Source organism: Macrobrachium nipponense, chromosome 40 (genome assembly GCF_015104395.2).
Source record: "Macrobrachium nipponense isolate FS-2020 chromosome 40, ASM1510439v2, whole genome shotgun sequence".
NCBI lineage: Eukaryota > Metazoa > Arthropoda > Malacostraca > Decapoda > Palaemonidae > Macrobrachium > Macrobrachium nipponense.
The window spans coordinates 37,537,399-37,559,954 of record NC_061101.1 but is presented as its reverse complement, the minus strand read 5'-3'; the positions used below and the strand labels follow the sequence as shown (position 1 = coordinate 37,559,954).

Here is a 22,556-nt window from a genome sequence, read left to right as displayed (position 1 = left end):
GTTGTACTTAGAAAAAAACAAAGTTATTTCTCGTTCAGTTGTTCATGGCTGTACACATTTACACGAATATAACGTTAAAACCACACTTTCATCATTCTCTTTTGCCATAATTCTCTTTTGCTGATTTTGAACTTATGTAACTACAAGATGGGATAAAGTTAGGCTACTGTAATTTGATCTCTCATAAAATTGGATTATCATAAGACAAATTATGGGATAAAGTTAGGCTACTGTAATTTGATCTCTCATACAATCGGATTATCGTAAGACAAATTATCGTAACTTGAACAATATAGCTACCTGTACACTGTATAAAACCTTATTATATCTTTACATACTCTAGACACCCAAAGGATTAAAGCTAGGATTTTGGTCACTTCACAGTTTTTATAATACTATAATATACTGTTCAGTACTACTGTACAGTAAATTCTATAGTACTACACTGCATAATATAAATTTTCATAATAAAATTTATTACATATTTGGATACTTACCTACTGTTAAATTTAGTTATATCTCTCCGCCAATTAGGCGAGTCGGCACTCATGACTGTCTAGTTTACCTGTTCTCCACCAGGTGTGTTTCGAATGTTTTAGCTCGTCAAAATTCTCCTTGACAGCCCACTAAGTTGTGGGGAGGCTGGGTGGGTCTACTTTAACAGTAGGTAAGTATCCAAATAAATTCTATTGAGAATTTATATCATTTGAGATGAATCTTACCTACAGTTAAATTTAGCTGATTCCCACATTAAGAAGAAGCTAGACAAAATTCCGCTCAGCCATTCAAGCTAAAGGTTTCTTGTACGAAACCCAAAACATTCTCACCTGATCTGGAATCCTTGGTGGATTTTACTACCACCAGAAGTTGGATTCCATTCAGGGAGGAAGGCTCTCATACATATGCAGCAAAGAGCAGCCTTACGGAGAAAACCGCTTTGATTCAGCCAGCATCAAACGCAAGCGGTATGAGGGACCCCTGTGCCTGGCAGTCCACAAAGCCCTATAAAACAACAATCATTTAAAATAAACACCTTTACACCTTCACGCTCCCCAAAACATTAAAACCCGGGATTTAAACAAAAGAGCCTAAAGAATTGCTCTTTTTTCAGTTCTGGAAAAGACTACCCACTACTAGTAGTAGCAGATTAAGGGCTTTACTGTTTTCAAACACAATTCTGTATACTTAAGGTAGTGATCGGGCAAAAACCGAATTGTACTTCTACTGTGACCCATCAATCCTATTCTGGAGCAACAAATTGACTTGACACTAAATGAAGTTTCAACTGCTGCTCACATTATGAATGTTTAACTTCAATAAAGGTAGAAGATATGGAGCTAGTTCTCATGCACTACCCTATCCAATATGTCACAGATGACCTTGTGTTTCTTGACAAAGTTTCTAAAAACCACAAAAAAAAAAGGGTTAACTTTGCTTCTTCCAGGCTTAACCTCCACAAATACATTCTAGGTTTTCTAAAACCACAAAACAAAAGTTAACTTTGCCTTCAAGTTTAACCATTGGCAAAGGCGTTATAAGTTAAGTTGCCTTCAAGTTTAACCATTGGCAAAGGCGTTATAAGTTTCTAAAAATCACAGCATAAAAGGTTAACTTTACCTCTTCCAGGCTTAACCTTCACAAATACATTCTAGGTTTTCTAAAACCACAAAACAAAAAGTTAACTTTGCCTTCGAGCTTAACCACTGGCAAAGACAGCTAGGTTTTCTAAAACCACAAAACCAAAGGTTAACTTTGCCTCTTCCAGCATTTACCTTTGACAAAGATGTTCAAGGTTTCTAAAAGGATGATAAAAAATGTTCTAGGTTTAACCTTTAAATTTAAATGCCTCAACACAATAGAATTTTTTTTTTTTTTTCCACTAAGGGGTTACATTGGAATTATTACAGGGCACTGTAAAGCATAGCCTTAACATCAGCTCTAAGGCAGAAAGCTAAAATAGCCTTCCCTTTACACCAGCTTAAAGAAGGGTGCTGACAAATTTACTCATTAACCACTGCTAAATAAAAGGTTTTACAGTAAATTCAGATAAAGTTTAGACCCGCATCTAAATTCCAGAGAGAGACTGATATAGAGATGAAGGGGCTTTAATCTCAACACCTTACAGTGCTGGTCCTCAGCAAGATCTAAAAGTACTTGATGCAATACCGAGGAAAGTACGTATGGAACGGTAACTTTGGAAGTAGACAGTGAAAAGTCTTATCTCCTCTGAACAGAAAACATTGACATCTACAAGGTTCCAGGTGCTGAAAATTCCTCCAGAATGCCACCCTCAGCAACAGACAGACCACTGCTTCTGACCCCAGGCCATGGCAGTTTTAAATTACGGACAGATCCTATGATAACTTGAAAATCTTATTATTGGGAGGGGACATTCTAACATCTCCAAGCAGTTAAGGAGATGCCTACGTTAATGGAACTGTATGGAATTGTGTAGTAGAGTTGATTTCTTCTCAACGGAAGAATGAGACATCTACCAAGAGCATTGGAAATTCTGAAAATTATTTGCCCTGAGGCTACAAGGGCTCTACAGGAAACACTACGCAATTCTTGAACTTGAATTGCTCAATAAAATTCAGAGTAGATACGAGGGGCAGGCCTATGAGTCTGAATTAGGCCAAATTTAAGGAAACATCCACTGCTCAAGCCTGAGGGCCAACAAAGTAGGGGTAATCATTCAGATGTCCCTGTTCATATACAAGTGCCAAACTTATGGATGTAAAGGCCCTTGTAGACAGTTCTTCTTCCTGAATCCCCAATTGCTAAAACACTGTCCTTCCACAGAATGAATGATCAAACCAATATGTTGTTTCATTTCACTCAAAGCAGCAAACTTCCCACAAAGACTATCTGACCGGGAATAAACCTGCTAAGTACCCTGATGTCTTTCCACTGCCCTGACATCTAAAAATTTTACTAGTGTAGTGTTGACCATTCTATGTTGCATGAAAGTGCAATGACACTGGTTAAACTGTGTTGCACGACAGAGCGAAAAGACCAAAACTTGAAATTAGGTTTAAGAACAAAATGGACAATTCTGATTACAGAGTCCTTCCTACAGTCCTGGAGCCAAAGTTGGTTCTGGATTACTTACAAATTTAATGAACTTTGTTTGCAAGTTGTAATTCTTATGCTGAAACTGTACATTCAATTGACCATGATTATCTGAAAATATCCCATGAGGCCATGTTTCCTAATGAGGAAAAGCTCTTACCATATAGGAAGTTTCCTTCAGGCCTGAAATTCTTCAGGCAGCACATGCCTATTCATCTTGACCGACAAGCATGCATGATTAAGTAGTATCATCCTATCATCCCCACATCATTAGATAAGAATGGGATATAAAGAATTAACAATATAATGCATAGAAATTGGGCCAGAAGAAACAAAAAGGTCCTTGGCCTAGGAATACTATTGACAGAGTTGGCTAACTTGAATCACTGATTCAGTAGAAGTGTCTTGCTCCTAAAGTCGACACCATCTACCAATAAGCAACAAGTCCCCGACATAACTTATAGAGGGCTGCACACTTCCCCAAAAAAAACCCCAAACAAAGTGGATAGAACAGCAATACCTTCTAATAAAAACAAAGTGGATAGAACAGCAATACCTTCTAATAAAACATCTTGAAGGAACTTGCATGACTGTGGATCATGGTAAGTGGAACACATTCTGCATGTGTACCCAATTCTGACTGTTCTTTGGAAAGGCACTAAAACCATGCTAGAAAACCAACAAGTATAAGGGCAGACACTGTTATTCAGTCTCCAAACGTCCAAGAATATCTCCAATTATTTATGGAGCTCGTCCTAAAGAATTACCCTTGTGGACCATCATTCCCTCTAAATACAAATATCCTACTAAAAGAGACTTATGAGAGATTTCTGCTGAAGACAAAGGAAGCTATAAGAGGAGATTAAACCAGTGAGGACAACTAAATAGAATCACAGCTGCCTTTCACCTTCTCCACCATATAACGTACTGTTCCCAAGTCACTCCATGCATGTTAGGAGGTTGCAACTGTCCATATCCAGAACCTGAGTCTGCACTTATCCCAGAAAGGTGTATGTATGTATGTAGTATGTATGTATGTATGTATGTATGTATGTATGTATGTGTATATATATATATATATATATATATATATATATATATATATATATATATATATATATATATATATATATATATATATGAGGGCCTCAAGAACCACAGAGTTGTAAACGCCACCCCCACCAATATTGAGTTAGGCGTACCAGTAGATTTGGCAACGTTTCCTCTATTTGTTGCATTTCTATGCTATTCAGTAGTTTCAAAAAGGTCGAATAAAAAACTACTTGAGCATTAGGAATTATCGATTTTGTCTACATGAATGAACGTTGTGTCGCGCGGAGGGTACAGCCTCATAAGGACTCAGTTAGAACCACAAGGAAGTACGTGCACAGCTCAAGAGGTAGCCAATGAGAGCTTAGTGCGTCACTAAGCAGGTAGTCAGCTCTAAGCAAATCAGCATTTTTATTTCCCCATAAGGCTGGCCGTAAGTGTCAGCCAATCACCGCACAGTTTACATTCCCCACCCCTCCCCTTATTTTCAAGTTCTTTAGCAGATGTACAGTATTTTCATGGTGAAGTACAGATTAAAATATTTGTTTTTTTTAGAGAAGTAGTAGTATTATTTTTCTATCAATTTTTTTTGTTTGATTATTATTATGATATTGGTGATGATTTATTTTAATGGCTAAACATTATGATGATGGAATGTTATCATGGTCAACATCATCAATACTAATATTAGCGTATTATCATTAATAATAATATAAATTTCTCCTATTATCATTATTATTACTATATTTTGTTTAAAGATGATGGCAGCATCAGTGGAAATTGATTTTATATATGGTCTTTTCAATTCTTCTTATTATTCTCTTCTCATCAGGGCTGATATTTGCTAATAGCTGGCCGATGTTCATATCTTGGTTAAAGAAAGGTTTTCTAAAAATACTAATTTATTGTTATGATAACAAAAGTCTAAGGGCGTAATGGAATTCCAACGTTTCCAACCGTATCATCGGTTCATCTTCAAGGAAAGGTGAGCGTGAACTGATTGGAATGGGGTCGTTCGGCGGTATTATGGGTCCCAGGTGCTCTGTCTGATGGCGCTGCTTTTCATTGCTGAACAGAGGATTAAGTCCCATGAATCTAGCCGTCTTGCAGAGTGGAAGCTCGCACTGCTCTTCGCGTGCGGACGCTGGAGACTGGGAGCGTAGTATTGGGCAGGGGCACCTGATTGGTCCGTTCGATCGGCTCTATGGTGCTGGCGGGCGGCGCCCTACGCGCCACCGTCGGGAGGAGTGAAGTCTCTTGAGTGGTGTTGAGGCTGGGTCTCTCCTTCCCGATGTGTAGGGCCTCTAAGAGGCGGAGGCGACGGTGGTCTGCCGCCTTATCGATAATACCAATATTAGGAATAATGTCCTTCCGAGTTATCCTGGTATTGTGGATGTTTTTGCATGGTTGTGGATGGCGCCTTCCTGAGCGTGGCAGGATATCCTCTTGGAAAATCGCATCGTTGTCATACCAATGTAGGCACCGGGGCATTCCCGAACGGGCATTTGTATTGGTAGACAACGTTAGTTTTCTTGAGAGGGTCCTGCATCACGGGGGCTGGGTTGTTTTTCATAATCAGGCCACTAGTCTTCTTGCTTTTATAGTAAATGATCAATTTCACTTTTTTCGCAGGGTCCGTGGGAGAGACGTTCCTTTCGATGATGTTACGAAGGGCTCGTTCGTCCTCTTTGTATTTCTTGTGAAATACTCCCTTGTAAAAGAGAGTGACGTCTTCAAGGGCGGCGGGGGCGAGGCTCCTGCAGGTACCACTTATCGATGTTTCTGCGAATGGCTTTTCCAATGTCCTGGTTGGAATACCCGTTGTTAATTAGAACTTGGGCAACACGTTCTAATTCAGTGTGCGTGTCCTTCCACGAAGAGCAGTGTGAGAGAGCTCTCTTGATGAAGGCGCTGATTGCAGTGTGTTTGTATCTCTCTGGAAACTCGCTCTCGCCATTCAGGCACATGCCCAGGTTCGTGGGTTTCGTATACACTTGTGTTACGAAGCGTTCTTCTTGTTGCCCGACGAGGACGTCAAGGAAGGGGAGGCGACGGTCACGGCAATGCTCGATGGTGAAGTTGAGTCTGCTGTGGTCTTGGAAGACTTGTCGCAGGCGCTCTATTTACCTCCACCGTGTTGGCACTGATGAAGGTGTCGTCAATATATCGGACGTACATAGACAGTTTCTCGATGGTGGCGAATACCCGCCCACGTTCCACAGCACCCATAATAGAAGTTCGCGAAAAGTACTCCGAGGGGAGAACCCATCGCTACACCGTCTTTTTGCGTGTACATATGGCCTCTGTGGGTGGAGAAAGGGGCCTTTTTTGTACATATTTCAAGGAGTTTTTGGAGGGCATGCTGAGGGATGTTTAATGGGGGTGTGGAGTCTTCTCTGTATACACGATCCAGAATTATCTGGATTGTTTCATCCACGGAGACGTTCATGAAGAAGAGGGACTCCACGTCCATCGATGCAATAACTCCTCCAGGGGGTGTCGTTTTCAGGGCTTCTATAAACTCGGCAGAGGACTTCAAAACTGTGGTCATCTGGAACGTAAGGAGTCAAAATAGCATTCAATTTCTTCGCAAGCTGGTATGTAGGAGTGGGAATTTGGCTAATAATGGGGCGTAACAGGTTCCCTGGTTTATGGGTTTTAACATTCCCGTATATATAGCCAAGGTCGTAGTCCCCTACGATCGGCAGCAAGTGAAGGGCATTGGAACGCTGCATTGACAATCTCAATAATCCTATTGGCCGCACGTTTAATGTCATCTACCGGGTTCTTAGTAATTCTCTGGAATTTGCTGCTGTCTGCCAGTATCATCCAACTTGTGGTGGTATTCTTCAGTGCGGATGAGTACAAATGCAGCGGTTTATCGGCCTGACGGACGGTGACATCCTCTTTCGCTCGGAGTTCTTTGGCTGCTTCCTCAGGCACCTGTCGATCACATCACTCTTGTAATCACCGCGTTCCGTGAGGGCCTCGGCCAAGAGGAGGGGCTGCAGGGCATCCGTTGTACGTATGGTGCTTGATCTTCATGCTTGTGTATGGTGTCCAGCAGGTACTCGATCTCAAGGCGTTTCTCCATGGGCCTCGGTCGGGTAGAGAAATGGCAGTCGAGTCCTATACGTAGAATTCTGTCTTGCTTCGGTGGTAGGTACATAGTCGGTCAGAATTATTAATATATTCTTCTCTCTTCTGCGGGAGCCGTAGTTTTGTTTTCCTCCAGTTGAGGGCGACCAGCTTCTTCGTTATCGTCCTCATTCTCTTTTCAGCATCCTTCTCATCCAGGGGGTGCAGGTATTCCATGATGGCGGTGGGGTGAGCCCGTTCCTGGGTGGAATCGTCGTCTCTGTTGGCCGTTCCATAATTAGCATCGCCCTCAACGGAGGAAAACTACGGCTCCGCAGAAGAGAGAAGAATATATTAATCTGACCGACTATGTACCTACCACCGAACAAGACACATCGATCGCTAAATTTGCACTCTTTTTAACTCGATATTTTCGGAAGAGCGGCAGACGGCGACATACAAGAACGAACTTGAAAAAACATCGTAGTCGATAACTTGAAGGGCAGTTTCAAAAGCTGCCTTTTTATCATATTTCTGCACAGAAATAAAAATACTCTATTCGTAATATATTTTCATACACATTTTAAACATAAAAGCATAAACATTTATAAAATCAACACATCGATGCTAATTTGCACTTTTTTAAAATCGATATTTTCGGAAGAGCGGCAGGCGGCGGCTAACAAGAAGAACATGAAAAACATTGTATTTGATAACGTGAAGGGCACTTTCAAAAGCTGCCTTTATATCATATTTCTGTACAGTGAAATAAAAATGCCTTTCACGTAATGCATTTTCAGACACATTTTAAACAAAAGCATAAACATTTATAAATCGACACATCCATAGCTAAATTTGCACTTATGTGACTCTATATTTTCGGCATAGAACAGCGTCAGAGGCATATATTTTACCCTAATACCAACGTAATAACTCTCCATAAAATTTGTTAATATAATTTGCATAACCTTTATGGTCTTAACGGCATTTCTACAAATGTATGAACTCGTTAGACAACACTGCCGTAAAACCGATTCGCCGTTGAGTGATTGCGCTGTTAACCGCGGGCCGCCTGTATTCCCATTGCTCATACCATAAAGAAAATAAATAGTACATTTACCATGACATTTATATAAATATCTAGTACAGAATGTCAGTACAAGCTTACCTTGTTCTGAATAATTACAGCCAGGAGACCAAACATGAGAAGAACAATAACGCTCACAAAAACAAACATTCCACATGTTGTAAAGTCAAACCTGAAAAACAAAACAGCTTTTAGATTGCAATAACAGGAATAAATGATTTGCTCATTTTTCGTTGATAATCCCTGTACATTCATGTTTTGCAAATCAAATCCATTTATAAGGAAAGAGAGAAACTTCAAACATATTTTTTAAAAAGTGCTGCTTCAGCAGCATTCAATTTGAATCAATTTTCTGTCTTCAAACTTCTTTTCTACAGAACAGAGATTGAATAAGAGATGCATAATAATCAAGACACTGATGATGACCATCTGAAGGACATGAGACCAATCTGGGGTTTCTCTTTCAATAATGGGAATGCATAATGAAGTAAAAGAATAAAACACACCAATATTGTATTATCTTAATGCAGTAGGGTATATTCAATTAGGTAAAAGTATATGGACCATATGCAGGGATATGATTAGTTCACATTAACCCTCTTACGCGACCTGGACGTATTTTTACGTCGACATTTTTTTGTCTCTCGGGTGCCGACTGGACGTATTTTACGTCGACATACAAAAGTTTTTTTTAAAAATTCGCGGAAAAATACTTATAAGCCTACCAGCCTAAAACTTTTGAATCACGCGCCTTGGGGGATGCTGGGAGTTCACGGATCAAGGCCTTGTTTTGTTTTGAAGCATGACCCAAGTGCGCATGCGCGATATCCCTTCTCGCTCCAGCCAGCATCAGTAGCGATCATCTGAGAGCGATCTTCGTCAAAAGCGTGTTTTTTCTGGACTTGTGCGAGACTTGGAGCATTTGTGTTGCTACAGGACATTCCTAGATATGTCTCAACGACGTGTGAACCGCGAAAGGCGCGTTTTTACCCGTCGGAAGGGAAGGGATCGTGTAAGGCGAGTTTTGGACCTGGATGCTGGCGAGGGGCCAAAGCACCCAGCAGAAGCACCCGCGCCTCAAGGACGTTCTGTGCGGCCCACGTCGAGGCTGCGAAAGTGTTTAGGAACACAAAGCGTATGCCTTTGGTTACCCCTAGGAAGCATGTGGGCGTCCTTAGGGGCATTCGTAAGCATTTGGGAGGCCTCAACCAAGGGAAATAGATGAATATCTATCGTAGCTTGATCGGGGGGGGAACATGTCGCAAGTCTCATTTTGATGGCGGATGGTCATCAGTGATTAGGACATCAGTCCGATGAAAGTGAGGATGAATATATGCCCCCAATGTCCGTTCGAGGCTCACATCCCGCCCGCAAGTGAGCTCGAATTCAGTGGGTTCAGTGCTTATGAGGGGGAATCTGAGGAGGGGGAGGATGGGGATACGGGGTCAAGTTTTATCGCAGAGGACGATACAGAAAGTGAAGGCCTAAGTGAGGGTGATGGGCCAACAGGGGAGGGTAGAGTGCAATATCGTGCCCGCACCCGCGCGCGCACCACGTAGAAGGTCGGCTCGTCGCGCCAGCCAAGGTGAAGGTCGGTCCTCGGAGAGTGACGAGGGGTGGACGGAGGACCCCACCCCTCCTAACATGCACCCCTTCACGGCAACCCCTGGGCTCACCGTACCAGTACCCCTGACTGTTTTGGGGTTCATCCAGCTTTTCCTGACGCGGGAATTGCTGGAATACCTGGTACACGAGACGGTGGACTACGCTCGGTACTGCCGGTATGAGCTGAGGACGACCTTGTCGTATTACTGGCGGGGTTGCAACCTCATTGACATGGCGCATTTTTTGGGGCTGCACATTTATTTTGGTATGACACCTGCTTCCGACGTCAGGCAATATTGGAGGAGAAATTATTTTTTATGTATGCCTAATGTGCCTGGCGTTATGTCCCGTGATAATTTCCTGGCGTTGGACAGGTACTTCAACGTCTTCAACCGAAGGGCCATACCCCGGAATAACAGTGATCGCCTCATTTTAGTGCGTACAGTGTTGGATTATATCGTGAGCGGTGTAGTAATATCGTGATTCCTGGAAAGAACCTGTCTTTGGATGAGGGATGAGCCTTACAAAGGACGACTTAGTATAAAAGTGTATAACCCCAAGAAGCCAAAGAAATATGGTGTGAAATTCTTTCTTATTACCGAGGCCAACACTGGATACGTTGTGGACTTTTCAGTGTATTCCGGGGTCTTCTCCACGCTGCGTGACACTGTATTCAATCTTGTGGGGACGTTTCCGTAACCAGGGATATCACCTGTTTATGGATAATTATTATAACTCGGTATCCCTGGCCCAGGAACTGTATGAAGCAGGTGTTCACATCATGGTACCCTTCGGTTGGTGCGTGGGGCCCCGAATGGCCTCAAGAGGTTCGCTAGTCATCCGCAACACCTGGCAAGAGGAGAGACAGAGTGGCGGCCGGAAGGGCGCTGTCTTCGTCATCTGTTGGAAGGGTGTCCGATCGTCCCCATGATTACGACGAGTCATGAACCCATCCAAGAAGAGATCGTACAGCGGAAGAAGACACGTCGACAGGGCCGAGTGTGTTGAGGAGTTTCGTATCGAGCGGCCTACCTTCATTGGGCACTACAACAGGCACATGGAGGAGTTGATCTCTTTGATCAGCTCATCCAGTACTATCCCTTCGCCAGGAGAACCAGAAGGTGGACACAGAAGCTCCTCAAATACATCCTTCCAGGTTGGCCCTCCAAAATGCCTACATCTGTACTGTGGGTACCAACCGCGGTGACACTTCCGAGGTTGACCCACTTACAAGTTCCTAGAGGAAGCCGGGAATGCCCTCATCAACTTCGATCCCGATGAGTGGCCTTCCATAACTGACCCCCTGCCCCGAGCTGCAGATCTGCCCCTAGAGGAAAGGGCAGATAGGTAGGGCCAACTTCGCTCGACCCTGCCGCCGCCCCTGCTGACGACGCCCCTCTTTGCTTACCGCCGCCGCCATGCTGACGGACGCCCCGCTTGCTGCCGCCGACCCTGCTGACGACGCCCCTCTTGCTGCTGCTGCCCCGCTGACGACGCCCCTCTTGCTGCCGGCCCCGCCATCACCGCTTCTTGTCGGGTAGTGGACCCTGTGTGTCGGCTGCAGCCAGGGGAATACATACTGAGGCCTTACAAGGGCGAAGGCAGAAACGGTGCCGGGTGTGCCATATGAATGGCAGAAGGAGAGAACACCCCGGTTCTTCTGTCGTCTCTGCAAAGTTGCTCTTTGCAGGATAGGGGAGTGTGACCGAAAGTACCACACTAAGGTCATGTACTGGAGCGCACCCCCTAAACCGACAGCGGAGGGCGCACGGGCCGCTGGGTCCATCAGCAGTAAGGGCGCGCGTCTCCCTCCTCCACCTGTACCTCGTCATGTCGAGTGGAAAAAATGCAAGACTCTTCAATGGAGGAGGGAGAAAATAAGAATAGAACGAAGAGAGCAGGATTAACGAAGTGAGTATTCTGCATTTATTTTATATTATTTTTATATTATTACAATTTTTTATATATCCGTATCTATGCATGATACAAAATATAACAAGAGATTTCATTGTATGCGAAAAGAGAAGTGTCACCTGCATTCCTTTTATTTATGTATTGGTACCAGAATCGAAGAATGTAATATATATATTTTACGTATTAAAAAAAAATACATATATATATATATCATTATAAATATTGGGTTTTTTTGGGTAAGCAAATTACTTACAGTCTAGTAATATTCAATCATTTACCTTCACTTTAAAACAAATTGCAAGTCTCTAGAACAATATCTCGATTTATGGTGAATATTTGAAAAAAATATTTGTTTTCCCTCCGCGCCGATTCTCGGCAGCGAATCTCCGAAATGCGTAGGTCACATTCTCCTAATATTTGTGCCTTTTCATATTATGCTTATTTTAGAGTTTATATATGGAAATGTGTGCAAAAACATACACAATATAACAAAAATATTGGAAGGTTGTAGAATTTCTCATTTTTGAAATATTTGCATATAAAGTACGATAAGTACGAAAAAAAACTACGATCGTCAATTTTGACTCGACTGAAATGGTCGCAAAAACGCATTTGTAACATAAAAATCTTACAGTCTATTAATATTCAATAATTTATCTTCACTATAAAACAAATTGCAAGTCTCTAGAACAATATCTCGATTTATGGTGAATATTTGAAAAAAATATTTTTATTCCGTCCGAGCGCCGATTCTCGGCCGAAAAATCTCCGAAACGCGGTCACATTCTCCTAATATTTGTGCCTTTTAATATTACACTTTTTTTAGAGTTTTATATATGAAAATGTGCGCAAAAACATGCACAATATTAACAAAAAGGATTGGGAATGGTTGTAGCAGTTTCTCAATTTGTTTTTTTATATTTGCATATAAAAAAATATTTTAAACAAAAATTCGACATTTGGTCAACTTTAACTCGTCTGAAATGGTCGAAAACTGCATTTGTAAGCTAAACTCTTACAGTATCGTAATATTCCATCTTTACCTTCATTTTGAAATAAATTGCAAGTCTCTATAACAATATTTCGATTTATGGTGAATTTTTAAAAAAATTATTTTTTGTTTTTTTACGTCCGCGTTGCGCTACGAATTCATGCATCATTTTGTGTGATAATATTTTCTCTGTGTTGCTTTTATCGTTTTACATATTTTCTCTGTGTTGCTTTTATCATTTTACAATGTGTTATATACCAAAATGATTGCAATTTAGTGCACATTACAACGAAAAAAAAAGTAACTTGTTACCACCTCCAACCGTTTTGCGCACAGCGCGATTTGAATACAATTATATATGAAATTTCATTTTTGTGCTATCATATATCGCATTATTTATATATGATAATGATAATTTTTTTCATTTCTGATGGTTGCATACTAAACTTCAAGCAATGACAAAAAAGAGGAGCCAAAAATGAACTCTTAATCTTAACAACTAAGCGCGCTGTAATTTTTTGAAAAAAATATTTTTTCCGCTTCCGCGCTCACTCTCAAACCCCTCCGGCATACGGGAGTCATTTTTTTATTTACCGCTCCGGCGTAAGAGGGTTAATGTATTGCTCACTGGCTGGAGAGTGGTCACTGTTTCACTGTTGACTGGTCAATACATTCGTTACATTTGCCTCCTTGATCTGGTTAGTATCTTTGTGATGGTTGGACTTTAAGGTATCATTGCTTGTGGGGCATGTTTAAATTTTGACAGCACCATTGGCCGTACTGCAGATGTACAAGTGGTTCTCTAATAGTGGTATATAGTATGAAAGTCTTAGGTGTATTTGTTAAGAGATGAATAATGTTCCAAAAACTGCAGCAACTTGAAATTACACAAACAGCCATTGGCCTTGGCACTTTGTTACAAACATCTGCCCTCATCACTACTTACCGAAACACCTATCTGAAATGCTAGAAACAGATCCATACCCCTAATTTTGTGAGAATCATTCAAGCTATACAACCAACTGTTGTCAGAAACAGTAAGCTCATCTGATAAACCACAAAGCTGGAAATAGGAGGCATTCTGAACACCTACTTTAGTGTTTGACAAAACTAGCAAGAGATACCTACACTCCTAATGTAAAATATAGGATCCTACTAGTTAGTAAATACCACTCACACTGGGCACAGTACTCTCTCATCTGCACCACCAAAAGGTCCCAAAAAGAGGAAACAAGCAGGTGATTCCAGAGTTTTGCCACAAACCCAGGTGTAAGCGAGCAAGTATTTCCAGTCTCCAAGTACAGGAAAATGTCGTGATACTTGCCAAAACACCTCAATGAGGGAAATGAAGTCGGTGAGTGATGTCTTAGTCCAAAATCTGACTCAAGGGCCCGATCGAGTCCAAGCAGTCTATGGGGGAAAGATTTTCTTATTGGAAGTTGTAGCACTAAGCAGGCAAGACGGATCAAAACTTCTAACTGGCACTGAGATCTATGCCCTTTGGTCTGAAGGCCTGGTTCAAGGCAGTTAACCAAGTAGCAGAATAGTGCCATCGATGCACCTCATGTGGCACACTGCAGGCATTACCTAAGAATTTTTGCTGTATCACTTTGACTTGTAGCTGCAACCGCTTCCAATCCTTTTTTTGTACCTATATTCATATTATCTTTCTTCCGTATACTTTCCACTCTCCCCTAAAATTGTTTCAAAGCGCAACTGCACAGTGTTCCTCCTCTTACACCTTTAAAAACAAAATTCCTTACTTTTGTTTTTCAATGACAAATTTTTAATCAATTTGTTTTCAATGACAAATTTTTAATCTATTTGTATTTTTCAGAGCTAACAAGCCTAAGGTCTTAACAATAGAATACTCTTTTAGAGCCAGCTGGAAACCAGTAAAAATCAATTAAAGATTATAATGCAAGGAATCTGTGGTATCTGACAACCCATGCATATATAGGTGGAAGCTGGTCACCAACCACATCTGAACCCTGTCACCCACTAGTCTTTCTTCCATCCCAGGATATGAGAGGGGTGGGTAGAGATGGGCAATCAATTTTAAGACCAGGTTTGTTGACTATGAAAAATACAAACTGATTACAAATTTGTCATTTGTTCATATGCTTAACAAACCTTTGGTCTTTACAATAGGAAGGACTTATACCTGGAGGGAGGTACAAGTACCCTGAACTGACTGGAGGTTCAGCCCACCTCACCAGCCTTCATAGAAGCTCAAGTTCTAAAGAAGGGGGTCAGAGCCCATGAGCGAATATATATGAGAGTATCTAAAAACTCGGCCCTATTGGATTATACACAATGATACATGTCCAGATTCACTGCATCTACAGAAGACCAAGAGAACTCCATCTGTTCATGTAACAAATCATGTAGGCCACAAGGTGTTTGTCACCACTCCTCCCTCCCCTTGCTAGAGAGAGAAGTAAATGGTTTGTATGGAATACAAACCAAAAAAGCAAAGCAGTATGGCACCCGCACTCACCAGTATCAGACCAGTTCCAGCGTATGAAATGTCCATTCTTTAACCTGCCCGTAGGAAGAAGAAAGGAGAAAAAGGGGAGACCAGCCAACTCACACACTCTCTCTTCCACACAATTACCTTAGGTAAGATACAAACTGTCCCGCCAGAGGCACTGGATGAGCTACAAAATTTGTAGGGCAGCCAACACCAGACCCAAGGAAAGTGTTCAAGGCCCTGTGCGCAATATACTTCGGGTAAAAGGAAGTGAAAATGGTTTGCCAAAGCCAGGAACCAGCATTCAAGATCCTATGAACAGACAAGTTCTTAAAAGCTACAGAGGAATCCAATCCTCTGATGTCATGCACTCGCGCATGTACAGTACTATCTGTGACAGAACCTGAAGGTGAGAGTAGTGGGCCATCACTTAGCCACAGATCTGCACTGCGGGATCAGTTGGCAACGGGTTTTTCCTTGGACCACTTCTCAGTCTATATCACGGGTATAATCGCAGCTTTGTCGATTTGTCTGTGTTGCATATATGTAAAGGCAGTCCCCGGTTTATGACAGTTTTGGCTTACGATGTTCCAGGATTACGAAGCTTATCAGTTATATTCATCAGAAATTAATATTCACCAATGAATGTACGTATGTACGTACACAGTGATCTCCCTGTATTCGCAGAGGATGCGTACCAGACCCCCCAAAAAGCTAGAACCCACGAATAGTTGAAACCCCAAAAAAACACTTAAAACTGCCTATTTTGTTAGTTAAAACTCAAGGAAAACCCACTAAAAATATTTATGCCTGGTTTTTTAATAGTTTTATCACAAAAATTGCATTTTATGATGATATTGATAAAAAAAAAACAAGGAATTTGTGGACATTTCCCAGAAAAAGACAGCAAATACATGAATTTCCTGCAAATATTGGGGGAATATGTTCCAGAGAAAAATCCACAAATGGGTGAGTCTGCGAATGCTGAGAACGCGAATACGGGGGTCCACTGTACTATTTTCATTTTAAATGTAAACAGCAAAATATCAATAAAATGCTAAATTAAAATCTCACAAAATCACCTCTCTCTCTCTCTCTCTCTCTCTCTCTCTCTCTCTCTCTCTCTCTCTCTCTCTCTCTCTCTCTCAGTACACATGTCCCTTAATGAAATACCAGCATTAAAAACAAAAAAAAAAAAAAAAAGGGGGGGGGGGGGGGGTAAAAAAAAAAAAAAAAAAAAGGGGGGGGGGGGGGGGGGGGGGGGGGGGGGGGGGGGGGGGGGGGGGGGGGGGGGGATAAGAACTCTTTCAGTTCCCACAGCAGAAAGCAAATGTGGAGATGCCCATGAAGGACCTGCTTCTTGAGTGATGACAAGATACCGAGAAGAATTTGGAATTTGCCCCTGGAGAGCTGGTTGCTTTAGCTGAGCAAGGAAGGAATGAGCCACCGTCCTGAACTGGTGTAACCTTTGGTCGGACGTTTAAACACTTGCTGCTGCCATATCTATTACCATACCCAGGTAAAGAATCCTCTGGCTGGGAAGCAGATTGGACTTCTCCAGGTTTACTACAATGCCCAAGCTCTCACAAAACTGGAGAAGACGGTCCCTGTTCCAAACCAACTTCTCCCTGGAACTTGCCAAGACCAGCCAATCGTCAAGATATCTCAACAGGTTAATCCCCTGAGCATGGGCTCATATTGAAACCAGGGTAGAGACCCTTGTGAACACTTGTGGGGCTGTAGTCATACCAAAGCAAAGGACCTTGAAATGGAACACTTGCTCTCCAAGGCTGAACTGATGGAATATCCTATGCGAAGGTGAATTGGGATCTGGAAGTAAGCATTCTTAAAGTCTATTGAAAGCATGAAGTTGTTCTGCCTTACTGCTGCCAAAACTGTCTGGGGTGTCTCCATTCTGAACTTCATCTTTCTGATGCAGTGGTTCAGCGTGGAAAGATCTATCACTGGTCTCCAATTCCCCGTAGCCTTTGGCACCAGGAAGATCCTTCTGTAGCACCCTAGTGAAGACTAAGAACTTCTTCCACTGTGCCCTTGTCCAACATCTTTGACACTTCCTCCCTGAGAGCTAAGTGCTTCGGAGAGCCTTGAGTATTCAAGTCAGGTTGAGGAGGGGACGATCGGAGAGAGGGGGAGGAAAGTCGAAAGGTAGTAGGTACTCCACCTAAAGGACATTTACTAACCACCTCTCCACTCCGTGGTATTGACATTTGGGCCAATGGCCTGCCGGGCATCCCCCCGGGAGTGGTGCTCCCTCTATCAACAACCCACTCTGCCTCTTCCCCTAGGCCCCTTTCCTGGCTTGGAGGAGCAGCCGAAAGGGACTATGCTGTTACTTTGACTTTGATGAAGCTACAGGCTGAGGAGTCCTAATGGACGCTGATTGCTTTGCAGATTTTCTTAAACCCTTAAACGCCGAAGCGGTAAATAAAAAAATGACTCCCGTATGCCGGAGGGGTTTGAGACCGAGCGCAAGCGGAAAAAAAAATATTTTTTTCAAAAAATCACAGCGCGCTTAGTTTTCAAGATTAAGAGTTCATTTTTGGCTCCTTTTTTTGTCATTGCTTGAAGTTTAGTATGCAACCATTAGAAAATGAAAAAAAAATTATCATTATCATATATAAATAATGCGATATATGATAGCGCAAAAAAACGAAATTTAAACTATATATTGTATTCAAATCGCGCTGTGCGCCAAACGGTTAGAGGTAACAAGTTACTTTTTTTCCGTTGTAATGTGCACTAAATTGCGATCATTTTGATATATAACACATTGTAAAATGATAAAAGCAACACAGAGAAATATTATCACAAATGATGCATGAATTCGTAGCGCGCGGATGTAAAAAAATAAAAAAATTTTAATTTTTTAAAAAATTCCACCATAAATCGAAAGATTGTTATAGAGACTTGCAATTGTTTCAAAATGAAGGAAAATGATTGAAATATTACGATACTGTTAAGAGTTTTAGCTTACAAATGCAGTTTTCGACCATTTCGAAGAGTTAAAGTTGACCGAAGTCGAATGTCGAAATTTTTGTTTAAAATTTTTTTTTATATGCAAATATAAAAAAAAAAAAAAAAAAATGAGAAATGCTACAACCTTCCAATAATTTTTGTTATATTGTGCATGTTTTTGCACATTTTCATATATAAAACTCTAAAAAAAGCGTAATATGAAAAGGCTCAAATATTAGGAGAATGTGACCTACGTCGTTTTCCGAGATTTTCGGCCAAGAATCGGCGAGCGGAGGGAATAAAAATATTTTTTTCAAATATTCACCATAAATCGAGATATTGTTCTAGAGACTTGCAATATGTTTTAAATTGAAGATAAATGATGAATATTACTAGACTGTAAGATTTTTATGTTACAAAGGCGTTTTTTTGACCATTTCGGTTGAGTCAAAGTTTACCGATCGTAGTTTTTTTCGTACTTATCGTACTTTATATGCAAAATATTTCAAAAATGATAAATGCTACAACCTTCCAATATTTTTTGTTATTGTGCACGCTTTTGTGCACATTTCCATATGAAACTCTAAAAAAAAGCGTATATGAAAAGGGCACAAATATTTAGGAGAAAATGTGACCTACGCGTTTCGGAGATTTTCGGCCGAGAAGCGGCGCGCGGACGGAATAAAAATATTTTTTTCAAATATTCACCATAAAATCGAGATATTGTTCTAGAGACTTGCAATATGTTTTAAATTGAAGATAAATGATTGAATATTACTAGACGTAAGATTTTTATGTTAAAAATGCGTTTTTTGACCATTTCGGTTGAGTCAAAGTTGACCGATCGTAGTTTTTTTCGTACTTATCGTACTTTATATGCAAATATTTCAAAAATGATAAATGCTACAACCTTCCAATATTTTTTGTTATATTGTGCACGTTTTTGCGCACATTTCCATATATAAACCTCTAAAAAAAGCGTAATATGAAAAGGCACAAAATATTAGGTAGAATGTGACCTACGCGTTTCGGAGATTTTCGGCCGAGAATCGGCGCGCGGACGGAATAAAAATATTTTTTTCAAATATTCACCATAAATCGAGATATTGTTCTAGAGATTGCAATTTGTTTTAAATTGAAGATAAATGATTGAATATTACAGACTGTATTTTTTATGTTTAAATGCGTTTTTTGACTCGGTTGAGTCAAAGTTGGACCGATCGTAGTTTTTTGTTTCTAGTATTTATATGAAATATTTCAAAAATAGAAAGCTACAACCTTCCAATATTTTTTGTTATATGTGCTGTTTTTGCGCACATTTCCTATATAAACCTTTTAAAAAAAGTAATATGAAAAGGCTCAAATATTAGGAGAAGGGGACTAGCGTTTCGGAGATTTTCGGCCGAGAACGGCGATGCGCGGGAAGGGGGAAAAAAAATGTATTTTTTTCAAAAAATTCACCATAAATCGAGATATTGTTCTAGAGACTTGCAATTTGTTTTAAAATGAAAAGATAAATGATTGAATATACTAAACTGTACGATTTTATGTTATAAATGCGTTTTTTGACCTTTTCGGTTGAGTCAAAGTTGACCGATCGTAGTTTTTTTCGTACTTATTGTACTTTATATGCAAATATTTCAAAAAATGAGAAATGCTACAATCTTTCAATATTTTTTGTTATATTGTGCATGTTTTTTTTTTGCGCACATTTCCATATATAACCTTTAAAAAAAAGCTAATATGAAAAAGGCTCAAATATTAGGAGAATGTGACCTACGCGTTTCTGGAGATTTTCGGGCCGAGAAATCGTCGAGCCCCGGTGGGGAAAGGGGAAAAAAATATTTTTTTCAAAATTCACCCATAAATCAAGATAATTGTTTCTAGAGGACTTTGCAATATGTTTTAAAAATGAAGATAAATGATTGAATATTACTAGACTGTAAGATTTTTATGTTATAAATGCGTTTTTTACCTTTTCTGTTGAGTCAAAGTTGACCGATCGTAGTTTTTTTAGTCGTACTTATCGTACTTTATATGCAAATATTTCAAAAATGAGAAATGCTACAACCTTCCAATATCTTTTGTTAGATTGTGCATGTTTTTGGGCACATTTCCATATATAAACCTTAAAAAAAGCGTAATTATGAAAAGGCTCAATATTAGGAGAATGACTACGCGTTTCCGAGATTTTTTCGGCCGAGATCGGCGCGCGGAGGGGAAAAAAATATTTTTTTCAAAAAATTCACCATAAAATCGAAATATTGTTCTAGAGGACTTTTGCAATTTTGTTTTAAAATGAAGATAAATGATTGTATATTACTAGAGCTGTAAGATTTTTATGTTATTAATGCGTTTTTTAATCCTTTTCGTTGAGTCCCAGTTGACCTTTTTTGATCCGTAGTTTCGGTTAGTTTTTTTAGTACTAAATCGTAATTTATATTCAATATTTCAAAAAGAAAATCGCTACAACCTTCCAATATTTTTTGTTATAATTGTGCGTGTGTTTTTGCGTCACTTTCATATATTAAAACATAAAATAAGCTATATGAAGAAATTTTTGCACAAATATTATTAGAATGTGGACCTACGCGTTCGGAGATTTTCGGCCAAGAATCTGGTGGCGGGCGGAATGGAATAAAAATATTTTTTTCAAAAATTCACCATAAATTGAGATATTGTTCTAGAGACTTGCAATATGTTTTAAAATGAAGATAAATGATTGAATATTACTAGACTGTAAGATTTTTATTATTATAAATGCGTTTTTTTTTTACCTTTTCGGTTAAGTCAAAGTTGACCGATCGTAGTTTTTTCGTACTTATCATACTTTATATGCAAATATTTCAAAAATGAGAAATGCTACAACCTTCCAATATTTTTAGTTATATTGTGCATGTTTTTGCGCATATTTCCATATATAAACCTTTAAAAAAAGCGTAATATGAAAAGGCATAAATATTAGGATGAATGACCTACGCGTTTCGGAGATTTTCGGCCCAAGAATCGGTGCGCGGAGGGAATAAAAATATTTTTTCAAAAATTCACCATAAATTGAAATATTGTTCTAGAGACTTGCAATATGTTTTAAATTGAAGATAAATGATTGAATATTACTAGACTGTAAGATTTTTATGTTATAAATGCGTTTTTTGACCTTTTCGGTTAAGTCAAAGTTGACCGATCGTAGTTTTTTCGTACATATCATACTTTATATGCAAAATATTTCAAAAATAGAAATGCTAACAACCTTCCAATATTTTTTGTTTATATTTTGCATGTTTTTTGCGCACATTTCCCATATATAAACCTTTAAAAAAAGCCGTAATATGAAAAGGCTCAAATATTAGGAGAATGTGACCTACGCGTTTCGAGATTTTCGGCCGAGAATCGGCGCGCGGAGGGGAAAAAATTTTTAAAAAATTTTTTTTTTCAAAAATTCACCATAAATCGAGATATTGTTCTAGAGACTTGCAATTTGTTTTAAAATTAAGATAAATGATTGAATATTACTAGACTGTAAGATTTTTTATGTTTACAATGCTTTTTTTTGACCTTTTCGGTTGAGTCAAAGTTGACCGATCGTAGTTTTTTTCGTACTTATTGTGCTTTATATGCAAATATTTCAAAAATGAGAAATGCTACAACCTTCCAATATTTTTTGTTATATTGTGCATGTTTTTGCGCACATTTCCATATATAAAACCTTTAAAAAAAGCGTAATATGAAAAGGCTCAAATATTAGGAGATGTGACCTACGCGTTTCAGAGATTTTAGATCGGCCGAGAATCATCGCGCGGAGGGGCGGAAAAAAAAATTTTTTTTTTTTTCAAAAATTCACATAAAAATCGAGATATTGTTCTAGAGACTTGCATATGTTTTAAAATGAAGATAAATGATTGAATATTACTAGACTGTAAGATTTTTATGTGTTATATGCGTTTTTTTTTTTACCTTTTCGGTTGAGTCAAAGTTACCGATCGTAGTTTTTTTTTCCGTACTTATCGTACTTTATATGCAAATATTCAAAAATGAGAAAATGCTACAACCTTCCAATATTTTTTGTTATATTGTGCATGTTTTTTTTGCGCACATTTTTTCCATATATAAACCTTAAAAAAAAAACGTAATATGAAAAGGCTCAAATATTAGGAAGGAAATGTGACCCTACGCGTTTCCGAGATTTTCGGGCCGCCAGGAATCGGCGCGCGGAGGGAAAAAAATAAAAAAAATTTTTTCAAATATTCACCATAAATCGAGATATTGTTTTTTTTTTCTAGAGACTTGCAATTGTTTTAAAATGAAGATAA

At 39.6% G+C, this 22,556-nt stretch overlaps 1 protein-coding gene across 1 annotated transcript in view; it reads right to left on the bottom strand.

Moving 5' to 3' along the window:
• LOC135212092 (protein lifeguard 1-like) overlaps positions 1–22,556 on the bottom strand; it is a 78,586-nt gene that overhangs the window by 4,199 nt on the left and 51,831 nt on the right. The window contains exon 5 of the mRNA XM_064245468.1: positions 8,369–8,459. Coding sequence (XP_064101538.1) covers positions 8,369–8,459 — 91 coding nt within the window. The remainder of the gene's footprint in view (positions 1–8,368; positions 8,460–22,556) is intronic.